Source organism: Epinephelus moara, chromosome 24 (genome assembly GCF_006386435.1).
Source record: "Epinephelus moara isolate mb chromosome 24, YSFRI_EMoa_1.0, whole genome shotgun sequence".
NCBI classification, from domain to species: domain Eukaryota; kingdom Metazoa; phylum Chordata; class Actinopteri; order Perciformes; family Serranidae; genus Epinephelus; species Epinephelus moara.
The window spans coordinates 27,546,050-27,569,429 of record NC_065529.1 but is presented as its reverse complement, the minus strand read 5'-3'; the positions used below and the strand labels follow the sequence as shown (position 1 = coordinate 27,569,429).

The 23,380-nt window shown below is 39.7% G+C and overlaps 1 protein-coding gene across 2 annotated transcripts; it reads left to right on the top strand.

Moving 5' to 3' along the window:
* The first annotated feature begins 98 nt into the window (after positions 1 to 98).
* On the top strand, positions 99 to 23,380 carry LOC126386249 (titin homolog). 2 transcript variants are annotated; one of them, XM_050038469.1, is made up of 10 exons: positions 99 to 285; positions 587 to 13,011; positions 13,984 to 14,057; positions 16,647 to 16,735; positions 16,851 to 16,985; positions 17,068 to 17,149; positions 19,978 to 20,092; positions 21,651 to 21,749; positions 21,855 to 21,931; positions 22,058 to 23,380. In XM_050038469.1, exons 2-10 carry the CDS (start codon positions 604 to 606, stop codon positions 22,143 to 22,145), a joined length of 13,167 nt encoding a protein of 4,388 aa, XP_049894426.1. In that variant the 5' UTR covers positions 99 to 285; positions 587 to 603; the 3' UTR covers positions 22,146 to 23,380. The 2 variants fall into 2 exon arrangements, with proteins under 2 accessions (XP_049894426.1, XP_049894425.1); XM_050038468.1 differs by having other exon boundaries at positions 16,848 to 16,985.

Sequence of the window (23,380 nt, the reverse complement as noted above, 5' to 3'; positions counted from 1 at the left end):
TACAAAAACAAATTTGTTTAATAATATGTAAAAACTCACGTATAATAATCAAATGAGATTTTGTAAATACGGGAAATTAAGTTTTATTCAGTTTAGGAAGTACTGTGTGTTGTTGCTGTTGCGTGATACAGGCTGCAATCATAACCCACACAGGATGTTCTCAGTCATGGTTGCAGTAGAGGAACAACCCACTATGTGTGAAACATATTTACCGTTCAGCACTACCTGACATGACATTACAAAGCATCTCGTGTCATGAGAGGACAGAAGTGCCAGATTTGGGTGGTAAGTACATGAGGTGTTCCAAGAATTGTGGAAGGCCTGGCCTTTTTTAATTTCTAGATTAATGTTATTGATGTAGTTTATCCTTTTAAAATGAACTGAAAGATGAACAGTTGGGAGTATGGTAGTTATGGTAAATACCAAAAATAAGTCTGGATCTTTCACAGTATTAAATGAGACATTCCTTGTACATACTTATTGTAGCACATTTTAATAAAATTCAGGAGTTGTCTGATGCTGATGCGCAGTAGATATAACTTTGATTTGCTGTCACATTATATAACTGAATGTCTCATGCTTTAAGAGAGAAGATAAGAAGTCATGTCCGCTCAAAGTGCAAAGAAAAAAAGATTTGGTTCACGTCGCCGAGCAGCAAACCAAAATGAAATATCTAGGGGTGATGAGTTCCACACAACGGACAGTACCTTTGTAGCTCAATACCACATACCAGAAGAAAATACTGAGTCATTAAATGAAGTTGCTAGTCCTGACAATTCACAGTCTGAAACACAACCCCTACCTTCACCTGAACTCTCAGGGAACAGGAGAAAACTGGGATCTAGTCGAAGAAATAAAAGACAGCATGTTAAGGACTCGGAGACTGAATCGCACCACAACCCCAGAGAGGAAGTAGAGGAAAAGACCAGGGGAGAGGAAACCACTGAAACGAAACAAATGTCACTTGTAATACAACATAAGAGGCAGGAAGAGTTAAGTCAGGGCGCTGTGGATAATATGTCTGCAACGCATGACGAGTCTTTGTATTCAGCCGTTACACCTCATCATCCTTCTGAGGTTCAAAACTCTTCAATAAACTATGCAGAGGCTGACCTGGAAAGTTTAATTCCCAAAAGTGAAAATCTGCAAGTAGACCAAGATGAAAATGAGACCAACTCTAGGGTGGTTTCTGACTCTTGTAAATTAGTGGAATATATGCAGGAAGGAAATGACAAATCTGACACTCTTCACAGTGAGGACGTCAAAGAAAGTGAACATCTTCTTGGCATTTCTGAGTTAAGTAGTTTAAGTGTACTTTCATGCCCAACAGTAGATCCTCAGCTGATTGACCAATTAAATTCCAGGGAAATGCCAGAAGAAAAATTTCCAAATATGTATTCTACAACAGAAAAAGACAGCAATGAAAGAGACGACAACACAGAATTGTTAAAGCAGCATGGAAACTTACAGGGCAACTTCTTAGTGAGTGAGTCACATGTGGAATCAGTTGCTATGCAGTTTTCTACCACACCAGTGATAACCACAGAAAAAATGAGCTCAAGAGAAAACACTGACACTGAATGCCGTGTTTGGCAAGCAGCAATTTCAACAGCAGAAGAGGTGTTACATACAGATGAGGAACAAAATGAGCATTTCAACTTATCTGAAGTCAGAGGTGATCATCAGTCAGAAGATGCTGAAAACAAAGTTCATGAACAAAAGATTAAGCCAACAGAAATACATGAAATCACATCTGAAATGTTGATACATGATGCCACAGAAAATCCTGAAATCATTTCTGAAAACCTTACAGACCAAACTGACATGAGTGGCACACAGCAGCCTGAGTTTGTTGTGAAAATCACAGATGATTGTCTCACCAGTAATGAAATTTCAAGTTCTGACAGCAAACAGGATGAGCATCATACAGATGAAAGCAACGCTGAGGCTTTAGAGGAGAAAAATGAGGATTATCATGTATATCATACCAAGAAACCACCAATCAGCGACATAGAAAGAGTAGACACTGTACTTGGTCAGGTATATGAGATGGAAGGCCAAGTAGAGGATGATATAAAACCCAGTGTTGAACAAACAGGTCATCAGGAGAAGGATAGACTTTTCTATGAAATGGAGGAGAGTGAGTCCCCCTTACGAACCCTGAAATCAGAAATAAATTCTCCTTTTGATTCCGAACATCAGCAAGATGACACAGGCTTCAACCCCCTTGGGAACAGAAGAAAACTGGGGTCTAGTCGTAGAAATAAAGGACGACAACATGTCAAGGACCCTGATGCTGAATCATACCACCAAGCTGCAGAGGATGTTGTTGGAAATACCAGGGATAATGAACCCCTTGAAACAACAGAAATGTCACTGACAATAAAAACAGCAATGCAGGGAAAAACAAATGAAACCATGCTGGAAGGAATCGACAAATTTGACACTGCTGAGACTGAAGATGTTGGTGATCAAGTTAAAGAAAATGCACTTTGCACTGATATACATTCAAGTTCAACAGTAGATCAACAAACAATCGACCAATCAAACATCAGGAAGCTACCAGATGAGGAGCTTCCCAGTTCGTGTTCTGTAACTGAAAGAGACGAGAACACGGAACTGCTTGAGCAGTGGGGAATTTTGCAGTCCAACGATTTGGTGAGTGAGGGTGTAGAGTCGTCTATCGCATCAGAGATAACCACAGATAATCATGACCCCAAAGAGCACACAGAGCCTGAATGTAGTGTTGAACAAGCACTATTTTCATTGCCAATAGAAAGGTTGCCAACAAATGAGGAACAAAATGAGCATTTCAACTTGTCTGAAGTCAGAGGTGATCATCAGTCAGAGGATGCTGAAAGTAAAGTGCATGAACAGGAAATTAAGCCAACAGAAATGCCTCAAACTGAACATTCATCTGAAATGTTGATACATGATGCCACAGAGAATCCTGAAATCACCTCTGGAAACCTGACAGACCAAACTGAAGTCAGTGATACACACCAATCTGATTTGATACTGAAAAGTGTTAATGCTTCTCCTACCAATCAGGAAATTTCAAATCCTGATGACAAAGAGGATGAGCATCATACAGAAGAAAGCAATGTTGAGCCTTTAGAGCAGAAAAATGAGGATTATCATGTTTATGATACCAAGAAAGCACCAATCAGCGACATAGAAAGAGCAGACACTGCACTAGGTCAGGTGTCTGAGGTGGAAGGCCAAGTAGAGGATGATGTAAAACCTAGTGATGAACAAACAGATCATCAGGAGAAGGAAGGACTCTTTTCCGAAATTGAGGAGAGTGAATCTTCTTTACAAACCCTGCAATCAGAAGTAAATTCTCCTTTTGATTCCCAACATCATACCAGGGATAATGAACCCCTGGAAACAACAGAAATGTCATTAACAACAGAGACAGCAGTGCAGGAAAAAACAAATGAAACCATGCTGGAAGGAACTGACAAATTCAACACTGCTGAGACTGAAGATGTTAGTGATCAAGTTAAAGAAAATGAACATGGTGGCACACATATTGGCACTGATGTACCTTTAAGTTCAACGGTAGATCAACAGACGATCGACCAATCAAACATCAGGGAAATGCCAGATGATGAACTAACTAATGTGTGTTCTGTAACTGAAAGAAAGGAAAGAGATGAGAACACGGAACTGCTTAAGCAGTGGGGAATTTTGCAGTCCAACGATTTGATGAGTGAGGATGTAGAGTCGTCTATCACATCAGAGATAACCACAGATAAACATGACCCCAGAGAGCATACAGAGCCTGAATACAGTGTTGAACAAGCAATATTTTCATTGCCAAAAGAAGAGTCGCCCACAAATGAGGAACAAAATGAGCATTTCAACTTGTCTGAAGTCAGTGGTGATCATCAGTCAGAGGATGCTGAAAGTAAAGTGCATGAGCAGGAGATTAAGCCAACAGAAATGCTTCAAACTGAACACTCATCTGAAATGTTGATACATGATGCCACAGAGAATCCTGAAATCACTTCTGAAAACCTGACAGACCAAACTGAAGTCAGTGATACACACCAATCTGAGTGGGTTGCAAAAAGTGCTAATGATTCTCCTCTAAAGCAGGATATTTCAAATCCTGACAACCAACAGGATGAGCATCTTACAAAAGAAAGCAACTTTGAGGTGTTAGAGCAGAAAAAGGAGGATAATCATGCTTATGATATCAAGACACCACCGATCAGCAGCATAGAAAGAGTAGATACTGCACTCAGTCAGGTGTATGAGATGGAAGGCCAATTAGAGGATGATATAAAACCCAGTGATGAACAAACAGGTCATCAGAAGAAGGGAGGACTCTTTTCTGAAATGGAGGAGAGTGAATCCTCTTTACAAACCCTACAATCAGGTACAAATGCTCGTTTTGATTCCCAACATCAGCAAAGCGACACAGGTTTCAACCCCCTTGGGAACAGAAGAAAACTGGGGTCCAGCCGCAGAAATAGAGGAAGACGTCATGTCAAGGACTCTGATGCTGAATCACCCCACACACCTACAGAGGATGTTGTTGGAAATACCAGGGATAATGAACCCTTGGAAACAACAGAAATGTCACTGACAATAGAAACAGCAATGCAGGGAGAAACAAATGAAACCATGCTGGAAGGAATCGACAAATTTGACACTGCTGAGACTGAAGATGTTAGTGATCAAGTTAAAGAAAATAAACTTGTTGGCACTGATTTACTTTCAAGTTCAACAGTAGATCAACAGACAATCGACCAATCAAACATCAGGAAGATACCAGATGAGGAGCTTCCCAGTTCGTGTTCTGTAACTGAAAGTAAGGAAAGAGACGAGAACACGGAACTGCTTAAGCAGTGGGGAATTTTGCAGTCCAACGATTTGGTGAGTGAGGGTGTAGAGTCGTCTGTCGCATCAGAGATAACCACAGATAAACATGACCCCAAAGAGCACACAGAGCCTGAATGTGGTGTTGAACAAGCACTATTTTCATTGCCAAAAGAAGAGTTGCCAACAAATGAGGAACAAAATGAGCATTTCAACTTGTCTGAAGTCAGTGGTGATCATCAATCACAGGATGCTGAAAGTAAAGTGCATGAACAGGAAATTAAGCCAACAGAAATGCCTCAAACTGAACATTCATCTGAAATGTTGATACATGATGCCACAGAGAATCCTGAAATCACCTCTGGAAACCTGATAGACCAAACTGAAGTCAGTGATACACACCAATCTGATTTGATACTGAAAAGTGTTAATGCTTCTCCTACCAATCAGGAAATTTCAAATCCTGATGACAAAGAGGATGAGCATCATACAGAAGAAAGCAATGTTGAGCCTTTAGAGCAGAAAAATGAGGATTATCATGTTTATGATACCAAGAAAGCACCAATCAGCGACATAGAAAGAGCAGACACTGCACTAGGTCAGGTGTCTGAGGTGGAAGGCCAAGTAGAGGATGATGTAAAACCTAGTGATGAACAAACAGATCATCAGGAGAAGGAAGGACTCTTTTCCGAAATTGAGGAGAGTGAATCTTCTTTACAAACCCTGCAATCAGAAGTAAATTCTCCTTTTGATTCCCAGCATCAGCAAGATGACACAGGCTTCAACCCCCTTGGGAACAGAAGAAAACTGGGGTCCAGCCGCAGAAATAGAGGAAGACGTCATGTCAAGGACCCTGATGCTGAATCATACCATGAACCTACAGAGGATGTTGTTGGAAATACCAGAGATAATGAACCCCTGGAAACAACAGAAATGTCATTAACAACAGAGACAGCAATGCAGGAAAAAACAAGTGAAACCATGCTGGAAGGAATCGACAAATTTGACACTACTGATGCTGAAGATGTTAGTGATCAGGTTAAAGAAAAGGAACATGTTGTCACACTTGTTGGCACTGATTTACATTCAAGTTCAACAGTAGATCAACAGACAATCGACCAATCAAACATCAGGGAGATGCCAGATGAGGAGCTTCCCAGTTCGTGTTCTGTAACAGAAAAGGAAATGGACGAGGACACAGAGCTGCTCGGGCAGTCAGGAATTTTGCAGTCCAACAATTTGGTGAGTGAGGATGTAGAGTCGTCTATCACATCAGAGATAACCACAGATAAACATGACCCCAGAGAGCACACAGAGCCTGAATACAGTGTTGAACAAGCAATATTTTCATTGCTAAAAGAAGAGTTGCCCACAAATGAGGAACAAAATGAGCATTTCAACTTGTCTGAAGTCAGTGGTGATCATCAATCACAGGATGCTGAAAGTAAAGTGCATGAGCAGGAGATTGAGCCAACAGAAATGCCTCAAACTGAATACTCATCTGAAATGTTGATACATGATGCCATAGAGAATCCTGAAATCATTTCTGAAAACCTGACAGACCAAACCGAAGTCAGTGATGCACATCAATCTGAGTTGAGTGTAAACAGTGCTGATGATTCTCCCTTCAAGCAGGAAATTTTAGATCCTAATGACAAAGAGGATGAGCATCATACAGAAGAAAGCAACTTTGAGACTTCAGAGCAGAAACATGAAGAATATAATGTTTATGATACCAAGACACCACCGATCAGCAACATAGAAAGAGTAGACACTGTACTTGGTCAGGTATATGAGATGGGATGCAGAGTAGAGGATGATATAAAATCTAGTGATGAACAAACAGGTCATCAGGAGAAGGAAGCAGTCTTCTCTGAAATGGAGGCGAGTGAATCCTCTTTACAAACCCTGCAATCAGAAATAAATTCTCCTTTTGACTCTCAACATCAGCAAAATGAAACAGGCCTCAACCCCCTTGGGAACAGAAAAAAACTGGGGTCTAGCCGAAGAAATAAAGGTAGACGTCATGTCAAGGACTCTCATACTGAATCACACCACACACCTTCAGAGGATGTTGTTGGAAATACCAGGGATAATGAACCCCTTGAAACAACAGAAATGTCATTAACAACAGAGACAGCAATGCAGGGAAAAACAAATGAAACCATGCTGGAAGGAATCGACAAATTTGACACTGCTGAGACTGAAGATGTTGGTGATCAGGTTAAAGAAAATGCACTTGGCACTGATATACATTCAAGTTCAACAGAAGATCAACAGACAATCGACCAATTAATTTTCAGGGAGATGCCAGATAAAGAACTTCCTGATGTGCGCTCTGTGCCAGAAAAGGAAAGCAAGGATAGAGACGAGGACACAGAATTGTTGAGGCATGATGGAAATTTACAGACCAACCGTTTAGTGAGTGAATTACATGAGAATTCAGCAGATTTAGAGTCCTCTATCACATCAGAGATAACCACAGATAAACACAACCCCAGAGAGCATACAGAGCCTGAAGTCAGAGGTGATCATCAGTCAGAGAATGCTGTGAATATAGTGGATGGACAGGAGGTAAAGCAAACACAAATGCTAGAAATGCCTCAAATTGAACAGTCATCTGAAAGGTTGATACATGATACCACAGAGAATCTTAAAATCACCTCTGGAGACCTTACAGACCAAACTGAAGTCAGTGATACACACCAATCTGAGTTAATTATGAGAAGTGCCAATGATTCTTCTACCAATCAGGAAATTTTAAATCCTGATGAGAAACAGGATGAGCATCATACAAAAGAAAGCAATACTGAGGCTTTAGAGCAGATAAATGAAGATTATCATGTTTATGATACCAAGACACCACCGATCAGCGACGTAGAGAGAGTAGACACTGCATTCGGTCAGGTGTATGAGATGGAAGGCCAATTAGAGGATGATATGAAACCCAGTGTTGAACAAACAGGTCATCAGGAAAGGGAAGGAGTCTTCTCTGAAATGGAGGAGAGTGAATCCTCTTTACAAACCCAGCAATCAGATATAAATGCTCGTTTTGACTCCCAACATCAGCAAAATGACACAGGCTTCAACCCCCTTGGAAACAGAAGAAAACTGGGGTCTAGCCGCAGAAATAGAGGAAGACGTCATGTCAAGGACCCTGATGCTGAATCATACCATGAACCTACAGAGGATGTTGTTGGAAATACCAGGCATAATGAACCCCTTGAAAAAACAGAAATGTCACTAACAATAGAGACAGCAGTGCAGGAAAAAACAAATGAAACCATGCTGGAAGGAATCGACAAATTTGACACTACTGAGGCTGAAGATGTTAGTGATCAAGTTAAAGAAAATGATCATGTTGTCACACTTGTTGGCACTGATTTACATTCAAGCTCAACAGTAGATCAACAGACGATCGACCAATCAAATGTCAGGGAGATACCAGATGAAGAACTTCCCAGTTCGTGTTCTGTTACAGAAAAAGAAAGCAAGGAAACAGACAAGGACACAGAGCTGCTCAAGCAGTCGGGAATTTTACAGACCAACTATTTACTGGGTGAACCACATGTGAAATCAAGAGCTTTAGAGTCCTCTATCACATCAGAGATAACCACAGATAACCTCAGCTCCAGAGAGCATACAGAGCCTGAAGTAAGAGGTGATCCTCAGTCAGAGGATGCTGAAAGTCACATGCATGAACAGGAGATTAAGCCAGCAGAAATACATGAAATCATGTCCGAAATGTTGATACATGATGCCACAGAAAATCCTGAAAACCTTACAGACCAAACTGACATGAGTGGCACACAGCAGTCTGAGTTCATTGTGAAAATCACCAATGATTTTCTCACCAGTAATGAAATTTCAAGTTCTGATGACAAACAGGATGAGCATCATATGAAAGAAAGCAACGCTGAGGCTTTAGAGCAGAAAAATGAGGATTATCATGTTTATGATACCAAGAAAGCAACAATCAGCGACATAGAAAGAGTAGACACTGCACTAGGTCAGGTGTCTGAGGTGGAAGGCCAAGTAGAGGATGATGTAAAACCTAGTGATGAACAAACAGATCATCAGGAGAAGGAAGGACTCTTTGATAAAATGGAGGAGAGTGAATCCTCTTTACAAACCCTGCAATCAGAAACAAATGTTCCTTTTGATTCCCAACATCAGCAAAGCGACACAGGCTTCAACCCCCTTGGGAACAGAAGAAAACTGGGGTCTAGTCGCAGAAATAGAGGAAGACGTCATGTCAAGGACCCTGATGCTGAATCACACCATACACCTACAGAGGATGTTGTTGGAAATACCAGAGATAATGAACCCCTGGAAACAACAGAAATGTCACTGACAATAGAAACAGCAATGCAGGGAGAAACAAATGAAACCATGCTGGAAGGAACTGACAAATTCAGTACTGCTGAGACTGAAGATGTTAGTGATCAAGTTAAAGAAAATGAACATGGTGGCACACTTGTTAGCACTGATTTACATTCAAGTTCAACAGTAGATCAACAGACAATCGACCAATCAAACAGGGAGATGCCAGATGAGGAGCTTCCCAGTTCGTGTTCTGTTACAGACAAAGAAAGCAAGGAAACAGACGAGGACACAGAGCTGCTCAAGCAGTCGGGAATTTTACAGTCCAACGATTTAGTGAGTGAACCACATGTGAAATCAAGAGCTTTAGAGTCCTCTATCACATCAGAGATAACCACAGATAAACATGACTCCAGAGAGCATACAGAGCCTGAAGTCAGTGATCATCAGTCAGAGGATGCTGAAAGTAAAGTGCATGAACAGGAGATTAAGCCAACAGAAATGCCTCAAACTGAACACTCATCTGAAAGGTTGATACATGGTGCCACAGAGAATCCTGAAATCACTTCTGGAAACCTGATAGACCATACTGAAGTTAGTGATACACACCAATCTGAGTGGGTTGTTAAAAGTACTTATGATTCTCCTTTCAAGCAGGACATTTCAAATCCTAATGACACAGAAAGAGTAGACACTGCATTAGGTCATATGTATGAGATGGAAGACAGAGTAGAGGATGATATAAAACCCAGTGTTAAACAAACAGATCATCAGGAAAAGCAAGGAGTCTTCTCTGAAATGGAGGAGAGTGAATCCGCTTTACAAACCCAGCAATCAGAAGTAAATGCTCCTTTTGACTCCCAACATCAGCAAAGCGACACAGGCTTCAACCCCCTTGGGAACAGAAGAAAACTGGGGTCTAGTCGCAGAAATAGGGGAAGACGTCATGTCAAGGACTCTGATGCTGAATCACACCATACACCTACAGAGGATGTTGTTGGAAATACCAGGGATAATGAACCCTTGGAAACATCATTAACAATAGAGACAGCAGTGCAGGAAAAAACAAATGAAACCATGCTGGAAGGAATCGACAAATTTGACACTGCTGAGACTGAAGATGTTAGTGATCAAGTTAAAGACAATGAACATGTTGTCACACTTGTTGGCACCGATGTACATTCAAGTTCAACAGTAGATCAACAGACAATGGGCCAATTAAATTTCAGGGAGATGCCAGATAAAGAACTTCCCAATGTGTGTTCTGCACCAGAAATAGAAAGCAAGGACAGAGACGAGGACACAGGATTGTTAAGGCAGGATGGAAATTTACAGACCAACTTCTTGGTGAGTGAATCACGTGTGGAATCAGCAGATTTAGAGTCCTCTATCACACCGGAGATAACCACAGATAAACACAGCCAGAGAAAACATACTGAAATTGAATGCATTGTTGAGCAAGCAGTCTTTTCATCATCAAAAGATGATTTGTCTACAGATGAGGAACATAAAGAGCCAAAAGTCAGAGGAGCTCATCATTTACAGGATGCTGTAAATGAAGAGGAGGTCAAGTCAACACAAGTGCAAGAAATGCATCAAATTGATAACTCCTCAGTTATGGAGATTGAATCTTCTTTACAAACACTGCAATCAGAAATGAATACTCCTTTGGACTCCCATCCTCTGGACAATTCTCAGAGTATCAAAGAGCAAACTCACACAGGCTTCAGTTCCACAGGGAATAGAAGGAAATTGGGGTCAAGCCGAAGAAATAAAGGACGACTGCACGTCGAGGACACGACAAAAATATCTTTGGTAACGGAGACAACGAGGCAGGAAGAATTAAAAGAGCAAACCGGCCTAGACTTCAAATCCGCTGGGGAAATGAGAAAAATTAGATCGGCTGTAAATGATGGAGAAAACACAGACAAGATCTTTGCAGAAGACACACTTTTGTCACAGAATGTGATGGACAACAGTACAAACTTGACAACAGACATTGCTTCAAGCTCAGGCAAACATGATGTAGTCAAATCCAATAAGGAAGTCAGTGATGAGGAAAATAAGCTCATGAAAGAGTCTGATCATTTAAATCAGCTTACAGGATGTGACACAGTTAAAACGGACTTGATACAATCACCAGAAGTCTCAGTTTGGAAAGACGATGCAGACATACAGAGTATCTCTTATCATGATGACAGTGTAACAGCCAGGTTAATTGCTTCAGATGCTCTTGAGCAAGAAGAAGCCTTTCATGTCCAAAACACGGAAGCTTTACCCAGTGACAAAGAAATTAGTATGCAAAAGACAAATGATACATTAGAAACTGTGAGAGATGTCATAATAAAAGACTTAAGTACAGGAGAGGAGGGTGCAATGTATGTACAAGGTTCTGGACAGGATGAAGATGGAGAACAATTTGAAGATTCTATGAAGAAAGATCACAAAGACAGAGAAATTAATGTTGAACTGTTTTCTGCTGAACACAGCAAAACTGATACCCCATCTGACATTGGTCTTGAGGAAAAGTTAAGAGCAGAGCCAGCTGTGGATGTGTCTGAGGAAAGTGGAATTTCCAGCAAACAAGAAAAAACTCATTTAGACGGCAGTGAAACTTTGCAAGTAGAACCCAAACAGAGGAGGAGAAAGATGGGCTCTACTCGCCGGAGTCAACTCAATAGAAAACCAGAGGAAAAGAGAACAGAAACAATAGATAGTGACTTTAACACAGAGGCTGACATGAAAAATCTTGACAAGAGGGGAGTAGTGGAGGAGTTACCAGTGACTGTAGCTGCAGAGGTGTCACCCAGTGAAAAAGCAAAACCATCACTGAGTCCTGCCTCCCACAATGAAGAAGCTGTTGATCCTGTTAAGTTTGTTCAGGTAGCTGATGTGAGGGAGAGGGAGAGAAATGTAGATGTTAGTGTGGAGCCATCACAGATAGATGATTTTACAGCCATTGAGGTGGATATAGCATCTGTGCTTGCTGGAGATAACTCAATAAATCCATTGCTCTCTGCTAATACTGAAGACACTACAGAGGAGAGTTTTGTGTCTTTATGTGAGACCACACAGAGTGCACAAAATGATGAGGATAGGCCAGAGAGTGTAAGCGTTACAAATAACCAAGCTCTGAAATCAGCAGAGCAGTCTGATGTGGCAGTTTTGGATATTGTGAAATCTGAAGTCAGAGGAGGAACTGGAGAGGAGCATTTGAGTGCCCAGGCTAGTGAAGAAGAGCCAGACAACATGAATGAAGGAGCTCACAATAAAAATCCCGAGGGGAAGAACAGGAGAAGAAAGTTGGGCTCCTCCAGAAGGAATCTCCCATTGCGAACCAAGCGGGAAGACTTGCATCAAAAGCAGGAAGTGGATGATGAGGCAACAGAGGCTGCAACTAATGTGGGAGATGTAAAGACTGAAAGTTTGTCAGGCATCATTGAAGATGAGGAGCAGCTTCACGTGGCAGACAAAGACATTGGCTCTAAAGAAAGGAAAGAAACAGTGTTTGAAACAGAGGAGCATGGCCACACTGGTGAGTCTCAAGAAAATCCTGTTTCTGGTGGCCAACTAGTGGAAACAGAGCATCAGCCAACTCCAAATGATCCCTCTGCCATACCTTCCTCTTCACCCAAACAAGATTCAGTGTCAGAATTGACATCTAGTGGGAAAAGAAGAAAAATGGGATCTCACCGGAAGTCACATGGACACCAAAACAATGAAAACCAAACTGCAGGAGGGGACAGAATAACAGATACACAAAATGGGCAAGATGTCAGAGGTACCCGGGATCAAAGTGCCATCAAGACAACTGAAGAGCTGAGAGAAAAGTCCTTGGGCCTGGGTAAAATACCAGAGGTAAGCAGCAAGACTCATTTTTCTTTGTAGAATTTTTAGTAGGAATCTTCAATTATGATTCACATTGTACCTTAACTAATGAACAGACGATTATTTGCAATGTATTTTAATTAACTTAATAGTTATGACCACTTCTTAACAAACTCTCTAAACATTGTGCGGCTTTATCATATTTATACCATCATGCCTTGAGCCTGAAGTGCATAATTATTATCGGAAATTTGGCTTGTGTGTTCTGAGCACAGTGAGTAGTGTGTGCTGTACTTCCCATTTACATTAAACCTCTTGCACACTGGTCAAATGTTTGTTGCAAGAAGAACAAAATGACACAATGACCCAAAATGAGGAACGTGCGGTCCATTCGACAAGTTTCACATGCTGAAAAGGAGAACATAAACATGTATCTTGCTTCTTGATCTTTACGGTGGTGTGTATTTTTGTTAAAGTGTTCAGCTGATTCTTGTGCACGTAGGAAGTGATGACAGCCAATCAAGAATCTGTGGCAGATGGGCTACCAAAAAAAGCATTTAATGCAAAGCTAAACTTAACAACAGAGAAAAGGCCTTGCACAGTTTTTTGCACAGTTTTTCTTGTGACAAACATCTACTCATTTATTAAAATACTCTTTTTCATGTACAGGTATTTATATAAATGCCTTGTTAAATCGTGGTGGTTTTTAAGAGTATCAGTAGGAGTACAAACAATACAAATTCCTAAACATTTGATAATATACTCATAACATTTTACAAAACAAACGTTTCACTTCCTGTGTGCCGGGGGATTCCTGGGAAACCTGCAAAATACAAAGTTTGAACCTGCAAATTAAGGTGACACTCTTATCATTTGCAAAAACAAAAGGGAAAACAACATACTGAATATCAAACTATCATAGAATTGAAGATGAGATCTACAATCAAAGTAGAAGCTCCTCTGCTGCCACCTCATGATTGAGATGTTTTTTCGTCTGTGCAGGTTGATGAAAGTGACAAGACACCATCATCTAACATCAGCACCTCAAAGGAAGGAGAGCACTCGAGGCCTGTGAGGTAAGTCTGACACTGAGAAACAAAGATAAAAACGATGCAGCGTCTGAGGCTTGTCCAGCTAGCTGATTAGCTTAGCACAAAACATTGATTTATCTGGTTGGGTTGGTATTCAAGATGAAGATTTATTCATATCAACATGGATCAAATAAATCTAATACAGCCTCATTAATTTAATCACAGGCACATTAAGTATATAAAGCAATAAACATCCAGCTACAAAAAAATATTGTAGAAAGTCTGATTTTGTATGTAACTGTGCAGGATAATCAGAATCAGGGAATGGTTCTTATATCAAGAGTTCTGTGACGTGTACTACACCCTTTATTTCAACATAAGTCCTTTTTACACAGAGATGGTGCTATAGGGCTATAGCCTCTTCTTTATACCGCGCTTTCATTCTTACATAGAACCAAACAATGGCAGCATTATTCCGCTCCAGTGTGTGATTATACACTTCATGCCGGCATCACACAATCAAAAGAGGTGTGACATGTAGCATATCAGCGCCGGCCTCTATCCAGTTCCATCCATTTTCCACAACCGCTTATTCTGCTGGGGGTCGCGGGGAGGCTGGAGCCTATCCCAACTGACAATGGGTGAGAGGCAGAGTACACCCTGGACAGGTCGCCAGACTATCACAGGGCTGACATGTAGGGACAGACAACCATTCATGCTCACATTCACACCTACGAGCAATTTAGGGTCACCAATAAACCTACCCTGCATGTCTGTGGAGTACCCAGAGAAAACCCACGCTGACACAGGGAGAACATGCAAACTCCACACAGAGGGGCTCCCCCACCCTCTTGCTGTGGGGTGACAATGCTAACCTCTGCACCACCATGCCGTCGGCCCCTGATGTGACATAAAACATGTGACACAAGCGCTTGATAAACAATAACAACGGCAAAACATGACAGTAACAATCATTTACTAGCTGATCTCGTCCTCTGCTCAGAGGGAAAGGAGCTCTCCAATCTCATTGTTTTCCCAACTTGCAGCCTCTGTTCTTCTTCTTTGAGTTAGCCACTAACTGCTAACACCTACTTTTTAAATCTCCTGCGGAGGGTGGCACGCATAGCAAGTCATTAGAAAACAGTCCCATCCTGCCGGCTGTCCTGTTTATATAAACACTGTTTCGGCCTCTAACTTAAGCAAGCCTTAAATCTGTATTGATCCTCACTGAGTTCACACGTTACAGTAGCTTACGAGTCAGAAGTATAAGAAAAAGGAAAAAAAAAATTACCGGGTGATAAATAAAGTTAAACGAGATGAAAAACATGCCAGAACTACAAATAAGATAAAATAAACATAAAAAAAATTATACACTATACACCTTTTACTTATACAGATACTGTATGTCCATGATAAATAGTTGCAGTAATAGCGTAGTTTTTTAAAAATGTAGAAATATATGTGTACATGTATTATTGCACAGTAACTAGTAAACTATTGCACAAGAAGGAAGTTGCACAAGAATGTTGCATAGTATGAATATAAAGGATATGTTTATGTGCCGATATAATATAATGGCGTAGTAGAATTATGTAATGACAGATATAAAGGACAATTACACAGTATTAAGTATGTGTAATGTGTATATAAAATAATAAATACAATATATTATGCACATATTAAATACATATTTTATTACGCACCATATATATATATAATAATTATGTAGTAATATATACTATGTGATAATATTATATATATATAATACAAACTCTATAAAAGCAGGCTTGTTTTTTTGAGTATGTTGTTGACATTGTTGGTTTGCTGTGGGTTTTTATCTATCTATCTTCAGAACAGGCTGATTAGCAGTCCATAGTGAGTTCACTGCTAGTCTGACTGCAGAAACAGCAGAGATGAAAGTAACATGATGTTGCTGCCACAGAGTCATTCTGTCCCTCAGTGTTACCAATGTAAAATATGAGATGTTACAAACATTCATTTGTCTCTCTGACAGTTTAACAGGCAGCTAACGGAGGACAGACAGAGGGGTAGCGTGCAGTGACATAGCTGTGGGGTGGTTCTCATTAGTGTGTGCTCCGTTGTAGGCATGTAAAATGAGACGTGTTTGTAGGCTTGTAAATGATTTAGGAGTGTTTTTCCTGAGGGGAGGTATGTTTGAAATTCTTGGGTTTTTGTTTTTTGTTTTTTCATTTGTATTTGTTACATGCCTTCTGTGAGCTGTGTTTGCAAGTATGTTTTTTGTATTGATTGAGCCCTTTGTCGAATGTTTAATTAATCCAAGATTGTTTTATTCCTTGGGGGACAATGAATGCAACACTGACCACAACTGTGTAATATGTCTTTTTGTAAATAATCGTGCTATAATTTACAATAAGGCTGTAAGGCCGATGTGATTATTACTTTAAGTTGATAACGATAACACTGTTATCTCCACTTATAATACAAATATGTGGTAATATTCTGTAGAGTTCAGCAGATTAATTTGTCAGAGAAATCCAAACATTTGGTGGTGGTTTCATATGTCTGACAACTAAAAACTCACCTGACTATTTTTTAGTATGCTGCTGTATACACTGTGTTTGTTTGAACTACGCTTCGTTGTCTGTTCCACAGTGACAAGACGCCTCAACCAGTGACTCCAATTCAACACCGTTCTGCTGATATCTGCCTGGGTCAAGAGAGTCAGACGAAGTTCTCTCTGGGTAAACAGAACATTAATACTTCCACACCAGCAGTCAGAGATAATGAGAGAGGGAAGCTGAATATGGAGAAATGGAAATATATTATGTGACCAGATGGTGTTTCTGCTTTCAGCAGGTAATGCCAGAGCAGCAGATCTTAGATCTAACGCTTACAATGTGATGATGATTGGAGACAGCAGTGTGGGCAAAACCTCCTTCATAAAAAGAGCTCAAAGTGGAAAGTTTTCGTTAGATTTACCCGCCTCTGTTGGTAAGATCCTGATCTTTATCCTTTCATATTCTATAAATGTGTGTAAATATACAGAATAATGTTACATAAATACACGTTGTAGGTCTGGATTCCTGCATGTGGACTGTGGTAGTGGAAGGAAAACCTGTGGTCCTGCAGTTGTGGGATACTGCCGGTCAAGAAAGGTAAGTTTCCTTTTACAGTACAATATTGGGACCAATTATTGCTGTTGTAATCAAACATATGAACATAGGTGAAAGCATTTTGTGAATCATTTTTCAGAATAAATATTTTTTGCAATGTTGAATAAGTAGAGGTGTAGAATTGTTACTATAAACTACATCCAGCATTAACAATAACTATTTATGTGTTTTGGGGTCAGTCTGATCCATGTCGATCTCAAAATTGCCATGAAAGAAGACAAAATACATTTGTTAGCTTCATGTGCCTCATGACTAGCAGCTGGAAGCACTTCATGATAACCGGTGTTGGTATGATCTGGTAGTCACGTTTTTAGCATCGGGCTAATGGTGGCAATCTTAGGGATGACGTATTTGCTAATGGAGATGTTTGTTTGAAGATGTCTGTAAGCAGAGTCAATATTTATGGCACAATTTCACTCATTTCCTACGTGCATGGAGGAAGGGAAATAGTCCTAAGGAGTCCGAACTCCACTTGTTCAGGATTCCCACAGTACTGGAAAAGTTGTAAAAGAAGAAACACTATTTTCCAGGCCTTGAAATGTTTTGGCATTTACAGAATGTTTTGGAAAACTTTTGAATGTACATGGTTTTGGCTGTTTGAAAAATATGTTTATTTAAATCCCAAAACATGTCCAACATTATATGACATACACTCCTTGTATAATTAATTTAAAATCGAGGGCTGCCCTGCATGACTGTTACTAGTACTAGTATCATTTGATACTACATCATCACTAAGGCCACACCCCCTTTTGGGGGAAGAGAAGTGCACTGTCACATAGTGAGAAAACAAGAAGAGGCTGAAAAGTTGTTGTGTAGCTTGTTTAGGCGTTCTCACTGAGATCTGAGGCACATAAGACTCAAATATTCACTCTTAGATTGATAAATTGTTAAATGATGCTGGTGACAGTTTGATGGATAGCTAACGTTAGCTTGTGTGAGGCTGCTGCAGTAACATCACAGTCATACATTATAGCAGCATCAGACTGTTATCTCCAGCTAAATCTCAGCCTGTAGATCAAACAGTTGACTAATGACAGGTTGGTTATTTACGGACAACACATAACCTAACGATACATGGTGATTCAATCAGTCATTTCTGAATGGACCGCAAGTGACTCGCAAATGTGTCAAGGTTATAAAAAACACACTTTATTTTGTAAGTACGGTGAATTTCCAGCACAGCTGTGTTTTTGAAGTGCCGTTTCCTGCTGTAACGTTAGTGTCTAACGTTCAGCCACTTGACTGAGACAGCAAACTAGCTCGATGACATGGCCAAACGTGAATATGATGCTGAACGTATTAAACTGTGTGGACCTTGAACTAATGAGTAAGGAGGAATCTGGACCCTGTGGCTGGACCAGTTGGGAACCACTGATCTAAAGGATCTTTGGATTTATTTTTCCCAAAACGGGTCGTGGCTTCGACATTCTGCGATGTACTCATATGTTCTGCAAATGCCTGGAATGTGCATGTTTAATAATGCATGGCTGCATTGCTACATTCCCATTTTAAAGTACTTAAATACAGTGATGAAAATGGGGTAAAAAAAAAAGTAAATTATTACAGAAAAGTTTTGGAAAGTTTTGAAAATTCTGTGGTAAGAATGTGGAACTCTGCTTGTAGTGTAAAAAGCAACTTTGCTGTGGGACCAACACAAATTGGGTGATGCTGATGACCCTGATGAAGGTCACAGGCTGAGAGATGTCTGTAAGAGATCTTGAAGCTAAAGGATCATTCCCTGGCTTTATGATGTACCTGGCTGGTCATTGGTAGGAAAGTCATAGGCCAGAAGTCATTATCTGAGAGGGAAGCATCACTGTCAAAGGTACAGGGTGTTATTTTGTGGTTTAAGATGACCTGATTGTTGTGACAGTGCTTTTTGCCTCTCTGGTGGCCCAGGACAGGTTGTCTCAATGTCATCCAATCTGAAGGCAACACCCTGGGTTCTTAGCAGTGCATACGTCTCATCAGTCAGCCTAGACTATTGATGAGCACATGCGACGGTGCATGTTTAAGTAACATCCTCTACGCACTTGCTGTTGCAGCACAGTCACAGATACTGCAGATATAGGTTACCACAGGCAGCACCCTCCCTGAATGTGTGCCAGACACTGTGCTGCTCCAAACACATGAGAAGTCTTCCTCAGGCCACGTTGTAACTTGTTTCAGAACTGGTTTGCTGCACCTCAACGGTGTTTCGTATGCTGGAATTAGCACAACAGATTTGGTTGCAGCAGCAGCAGCAGAAGTGGGGTTAGTGTGGGTGCAGTGTGTGCAGACATGTTGAAATACATGTCAACAGTGAAACGTCTGTTTGGAAATGCGGGTCAGAAGTACAGTAATGTCTCTATAGAGAGCCTTCTTAATGTCAGCATTCAGGTGTAAACACCAAAACTTTATTTGTCACGTAGACTAGTTTTAACCCAGTAAAAACAACAGGCCACTGTTTTATGGCCATTTATGTTTTGTCATAAGACAGTTTTAAAAATGCAAATAAAAGGACATCATTTGTGGACTTAAGGTATAATAAATATGTTGTGTGTTGCATCGTGGAGGCAATTGCGCAGTCAAGTCTTTCCAGGTAAGATGTTCAGAACACTTCTCATGAAAAAAAGCTTCAGAGAAGTCTCTGCAAACTTGACTAACGAGAATCATTAGACTGTCAGGCGCAGACGGATACACCCAAACACCCTCAGGCTATGAACTCACAGCACGTTGTTTGTGTTAAGGATGTTCTTTTTTTTTTTTTAAGATGCTAAATCCCCACACAGGCTGTCTCTGATTACATTCTTTTCTATCCCTCACAGGTTTCACAGCATCACAAGACAGATTTTCCACAAAGCCCAGGCATTTCTCCTGATGTATGACATCACTTGCTCTCAGAGTTTTTCTGCAGTCAGCTACTGGGCAAGCTGTATTCAGGTTCGATTCACTTAAAGCTTTAGTGATTTTGTTTGTGCTGTGTTCAGGGCATTTATGGGTGTGTGTGTCCACAGCGCTCAGGCGAGGTCAGGGCTTTATAAAATGGTAGTGACCAGGAACCAGATCACAATCAGCAGGCACTCGTGAGACTTAGCGCTGAAAATATGTAAATATAGTGAGGCAAGATGCCAAACGAGAGTAAGTCTGGCATTGGCTTTTACTTTTGGTTTCGCTGGTGAGTGTGTTTACAAACAGTAACTGGCAGTCCTCCATAGTACAGCTTTAATAATTGTTTTGCAAACTACCTATAAAGATTATTTGGATGGCTGTTATGAAGTTGCAACCGATGATGATAATACCTTGTTGGACGGTTAATAAATACTGTGTAGTGCATCCAAAATATTTCAACTTTGCAAAAAATTTGTTGTTAGATGCATTACACAGTATTTATTAACAAGGTATTATGGTCATCAGTTGCAACTTTATAACAGTCATCTCAATACTGATTATAGACGGTTTACAAACCAATAATTAATCATTTGCAGATACTTAATATAGTATATAAATGTTCTAATGTTAACAACAATAAACTGTTAAAGTACCATAAATTATAGCATTACTAATAATTAGTAAACATCATCAATTATATTTCATTATAACTATCAATTGAGGTTTATTTATTTCTCAATTTGCCATTTATCAATGATGGTTATTATACCAATCCGGTCAACAATTAGGTAGAGTTGTTTTATAAATTTGGAAATATCTGATTAAAGAGTAACTAAACGAGTCTAAAAATGAGACCTAGTGAGGATATTTAACCTTTGATTAAATAGTTATTGTCTTATATATTATATTATATTCTGAATATTCAAGAACTGATTCTGAATATTTTCTGAAATAAAACAAAATGACACACTTAAGCGCACATATTTACGTTAACTACAAGCAATGTAAAAATGTCACATATGCATCTTTGCATTCCGACATTGACATTTGAACCTTTTCATTGTACATACAAACAAAATAAAACTTGAGGTATTAAAGATTTCGTAGGATTTAGAGCATATGGGACCTAACTGTCTGAAACGTGTGAACCTGTCTGCAAAGTCAGAGCAGTCCACACACAGGGAGTCTACAGGTCCTTAAGATGTCTTAAATTCAATGTTACAACAATAAGACCTTTTTGATTTATTGATTTTTTTATTTCTCTTAGTGAAAATGAGTGAAGCCTTTCTCTGTAAAAGTCCACATTTCTAATGTTACAAATCTTTAAAAAACTATAATACTGTTATTTTACTTCATACTTTCACCTGCTGGCAAAATGTAGATTGACCTAACTCACTCTAATGACCAACAAAACACTCACCTCTGCACAAGACCACATATATACATACAACTTACCTGTGATGCTTAAATATGTAAAACACAATTTGCCAAAAATCTGTCCTAAATCTGGTTAAAGGGTGTCTTGAGTGGGTCTTAAAAAGCATTAATACAATTGTCTGATACCTGTAGACACCCCGCACACTATAATCAAACCACTCTGTGTTTGCAGGAAGGTGCTGCAGAGGACGTGATGGTTTTACTTGTTGGGAATAAGAGTGATTGTGCAAAGCGGCAGGTAAAAACTCAGGAGGCGGAAAGTCTCGCTAAGGTACGGATCTGTGGTGTTCTTTCATTCACACTTTTATCTCAGACTATAACTATTTATGTCAGATTATCATCACCTGCACTAAAGGCTCCAGTTTTACCTCCACAGGAATACAACTTTGAATTCATGGAGTGCAGCGCTGCCACAGGTGAAAATGTGGTTCAGTCTTTGGAGACTGTAGCCAGGTAAAATATTTCACATCACTGTCACTGACATTTCCTTTTGTTAGTCACGCCTACAGTACGTGATGTCCCTTTAATGTTCCTGGTTGCGTAATGTTGCCTGACATGCTGTTGTTGTGTTGTTGAAAGGATGTTGAGTCAAAGAGATGACACAAGAGAGGAGGCCATGGTGTTACACAAAGAGCCCCAAAAGAAAAAATCATCAGGATGTTGCTGAACGAGACATGTGTCTGAAAAGTTGGTGAAGAAATCCTGCTCACAGTGGACACACTGAACTGGCTGAACTGGCTTTTCAAAGATGAAAACTGGTACTCCGACCATCTGTGTTCTTAATAGTTTTTATCATAAACTATATTCATTTACACAAAAGTATACAAGTTGAATTTCCTTTTCACACTTACCTTCAGATGTTTTATTATTCTACCAAGCCTTATCTTGACAATCTAGAGAACTGTTTAAAGGGACAGTAACCCCCAAATCAAAAATAGGTAAAGTATACTGTTCCACTTTTGGAAATGGAGCATTTTCAGATGAGAGAGGAAGCCACAGAGGTTTTCGATTTGATGTACGCTCACTCTACATACCATACTGTAGAGCTGATGCATGCTTTTTTCACTGACCAGTTTTAAGTGATCAGAGGAATAATTATCACAAATGGCTAATGGATTTCTTTTTAATCATTTTGTGTGTTTTATCTTTTCTTCTTCCTCTCTGCAATAATGAAGCTTCACTCTACTGGTGCAATCCAAATGATCACATCAAGTCAATATTTGTACAGTCTTGTTACAGATGGAGGTATTTTCATTTCAGGATTCATTAACCAATCTCTTAAGCCTGCAGAAAAGTTTCTCAGGTACTCAGCTGAAAAAAAGAAGCACCCACAAAGAGTATCCTTAATATTGTACAGCTATTAAGTACTTGTTCTATCATGTCTATACTTAAAGGAACTTTATAATGTTACTTTTATCATACAAATGTTTATTAAATGTTGCTTTAAATTACACTGCTGCTAAATCTTAACAAGCAAATTACCACTTGGAAGTTACAAAACATGGTATCAAAGTGCTATTATCAGGTTTTTTTTATATAATAAGTCTTTGTAGAATATTTCGGTGTTTACAAGCAACTTGTGCAATACGCCTGTGAACAAGAGCATCCTTTCTTCGTTGTAGCTGTTAAGTTCAGTGTTATTCTGTTATTACATTAACTTATGATTTTGTACATTTACTATCTGTTCTAAATGAACGGCGTTGGCACCACTGCAGTCATCACACAGCTGCCAGATAATCATAAATACATTTCATGCCTCTATAATTAAAGACAGAGGTAGTAAAATAAATAACTATACGTGTAAATTATCTCTGTGTATTTCTGTATGACTGGTGTGGTTAAATACCTTTAATCAGATTGTTTTAATGTTTTGCCTCACGCTTAATAAACCTCCAGAATGGC

Excerpts from the sequence above, each read along its gene's own strand:
- LOC126386249 (XM_050038468.1), top strand. The coding sequence starts at position 604 with ATGTCCGCTCAAAGTGCAAAGAAAAAAAGATTTGGTTCACGTCGCCGA. Across the intron at positions 21,750-21,854 it reads AGGCGGAAAGTCTCGCTAAG|GAATACAACTTTGAATTCAT; the intron begins GTACGGATCTGT and ends TTACCTCCACAG. Across the intron at positions 21,932-22,057 it reads TCTTTGGAGACTGTAGCCAG|GATGTTGAGTCAAAGAGATG; the intron begins GTAAAATATTTC and ends TGTTGTTGAAAG.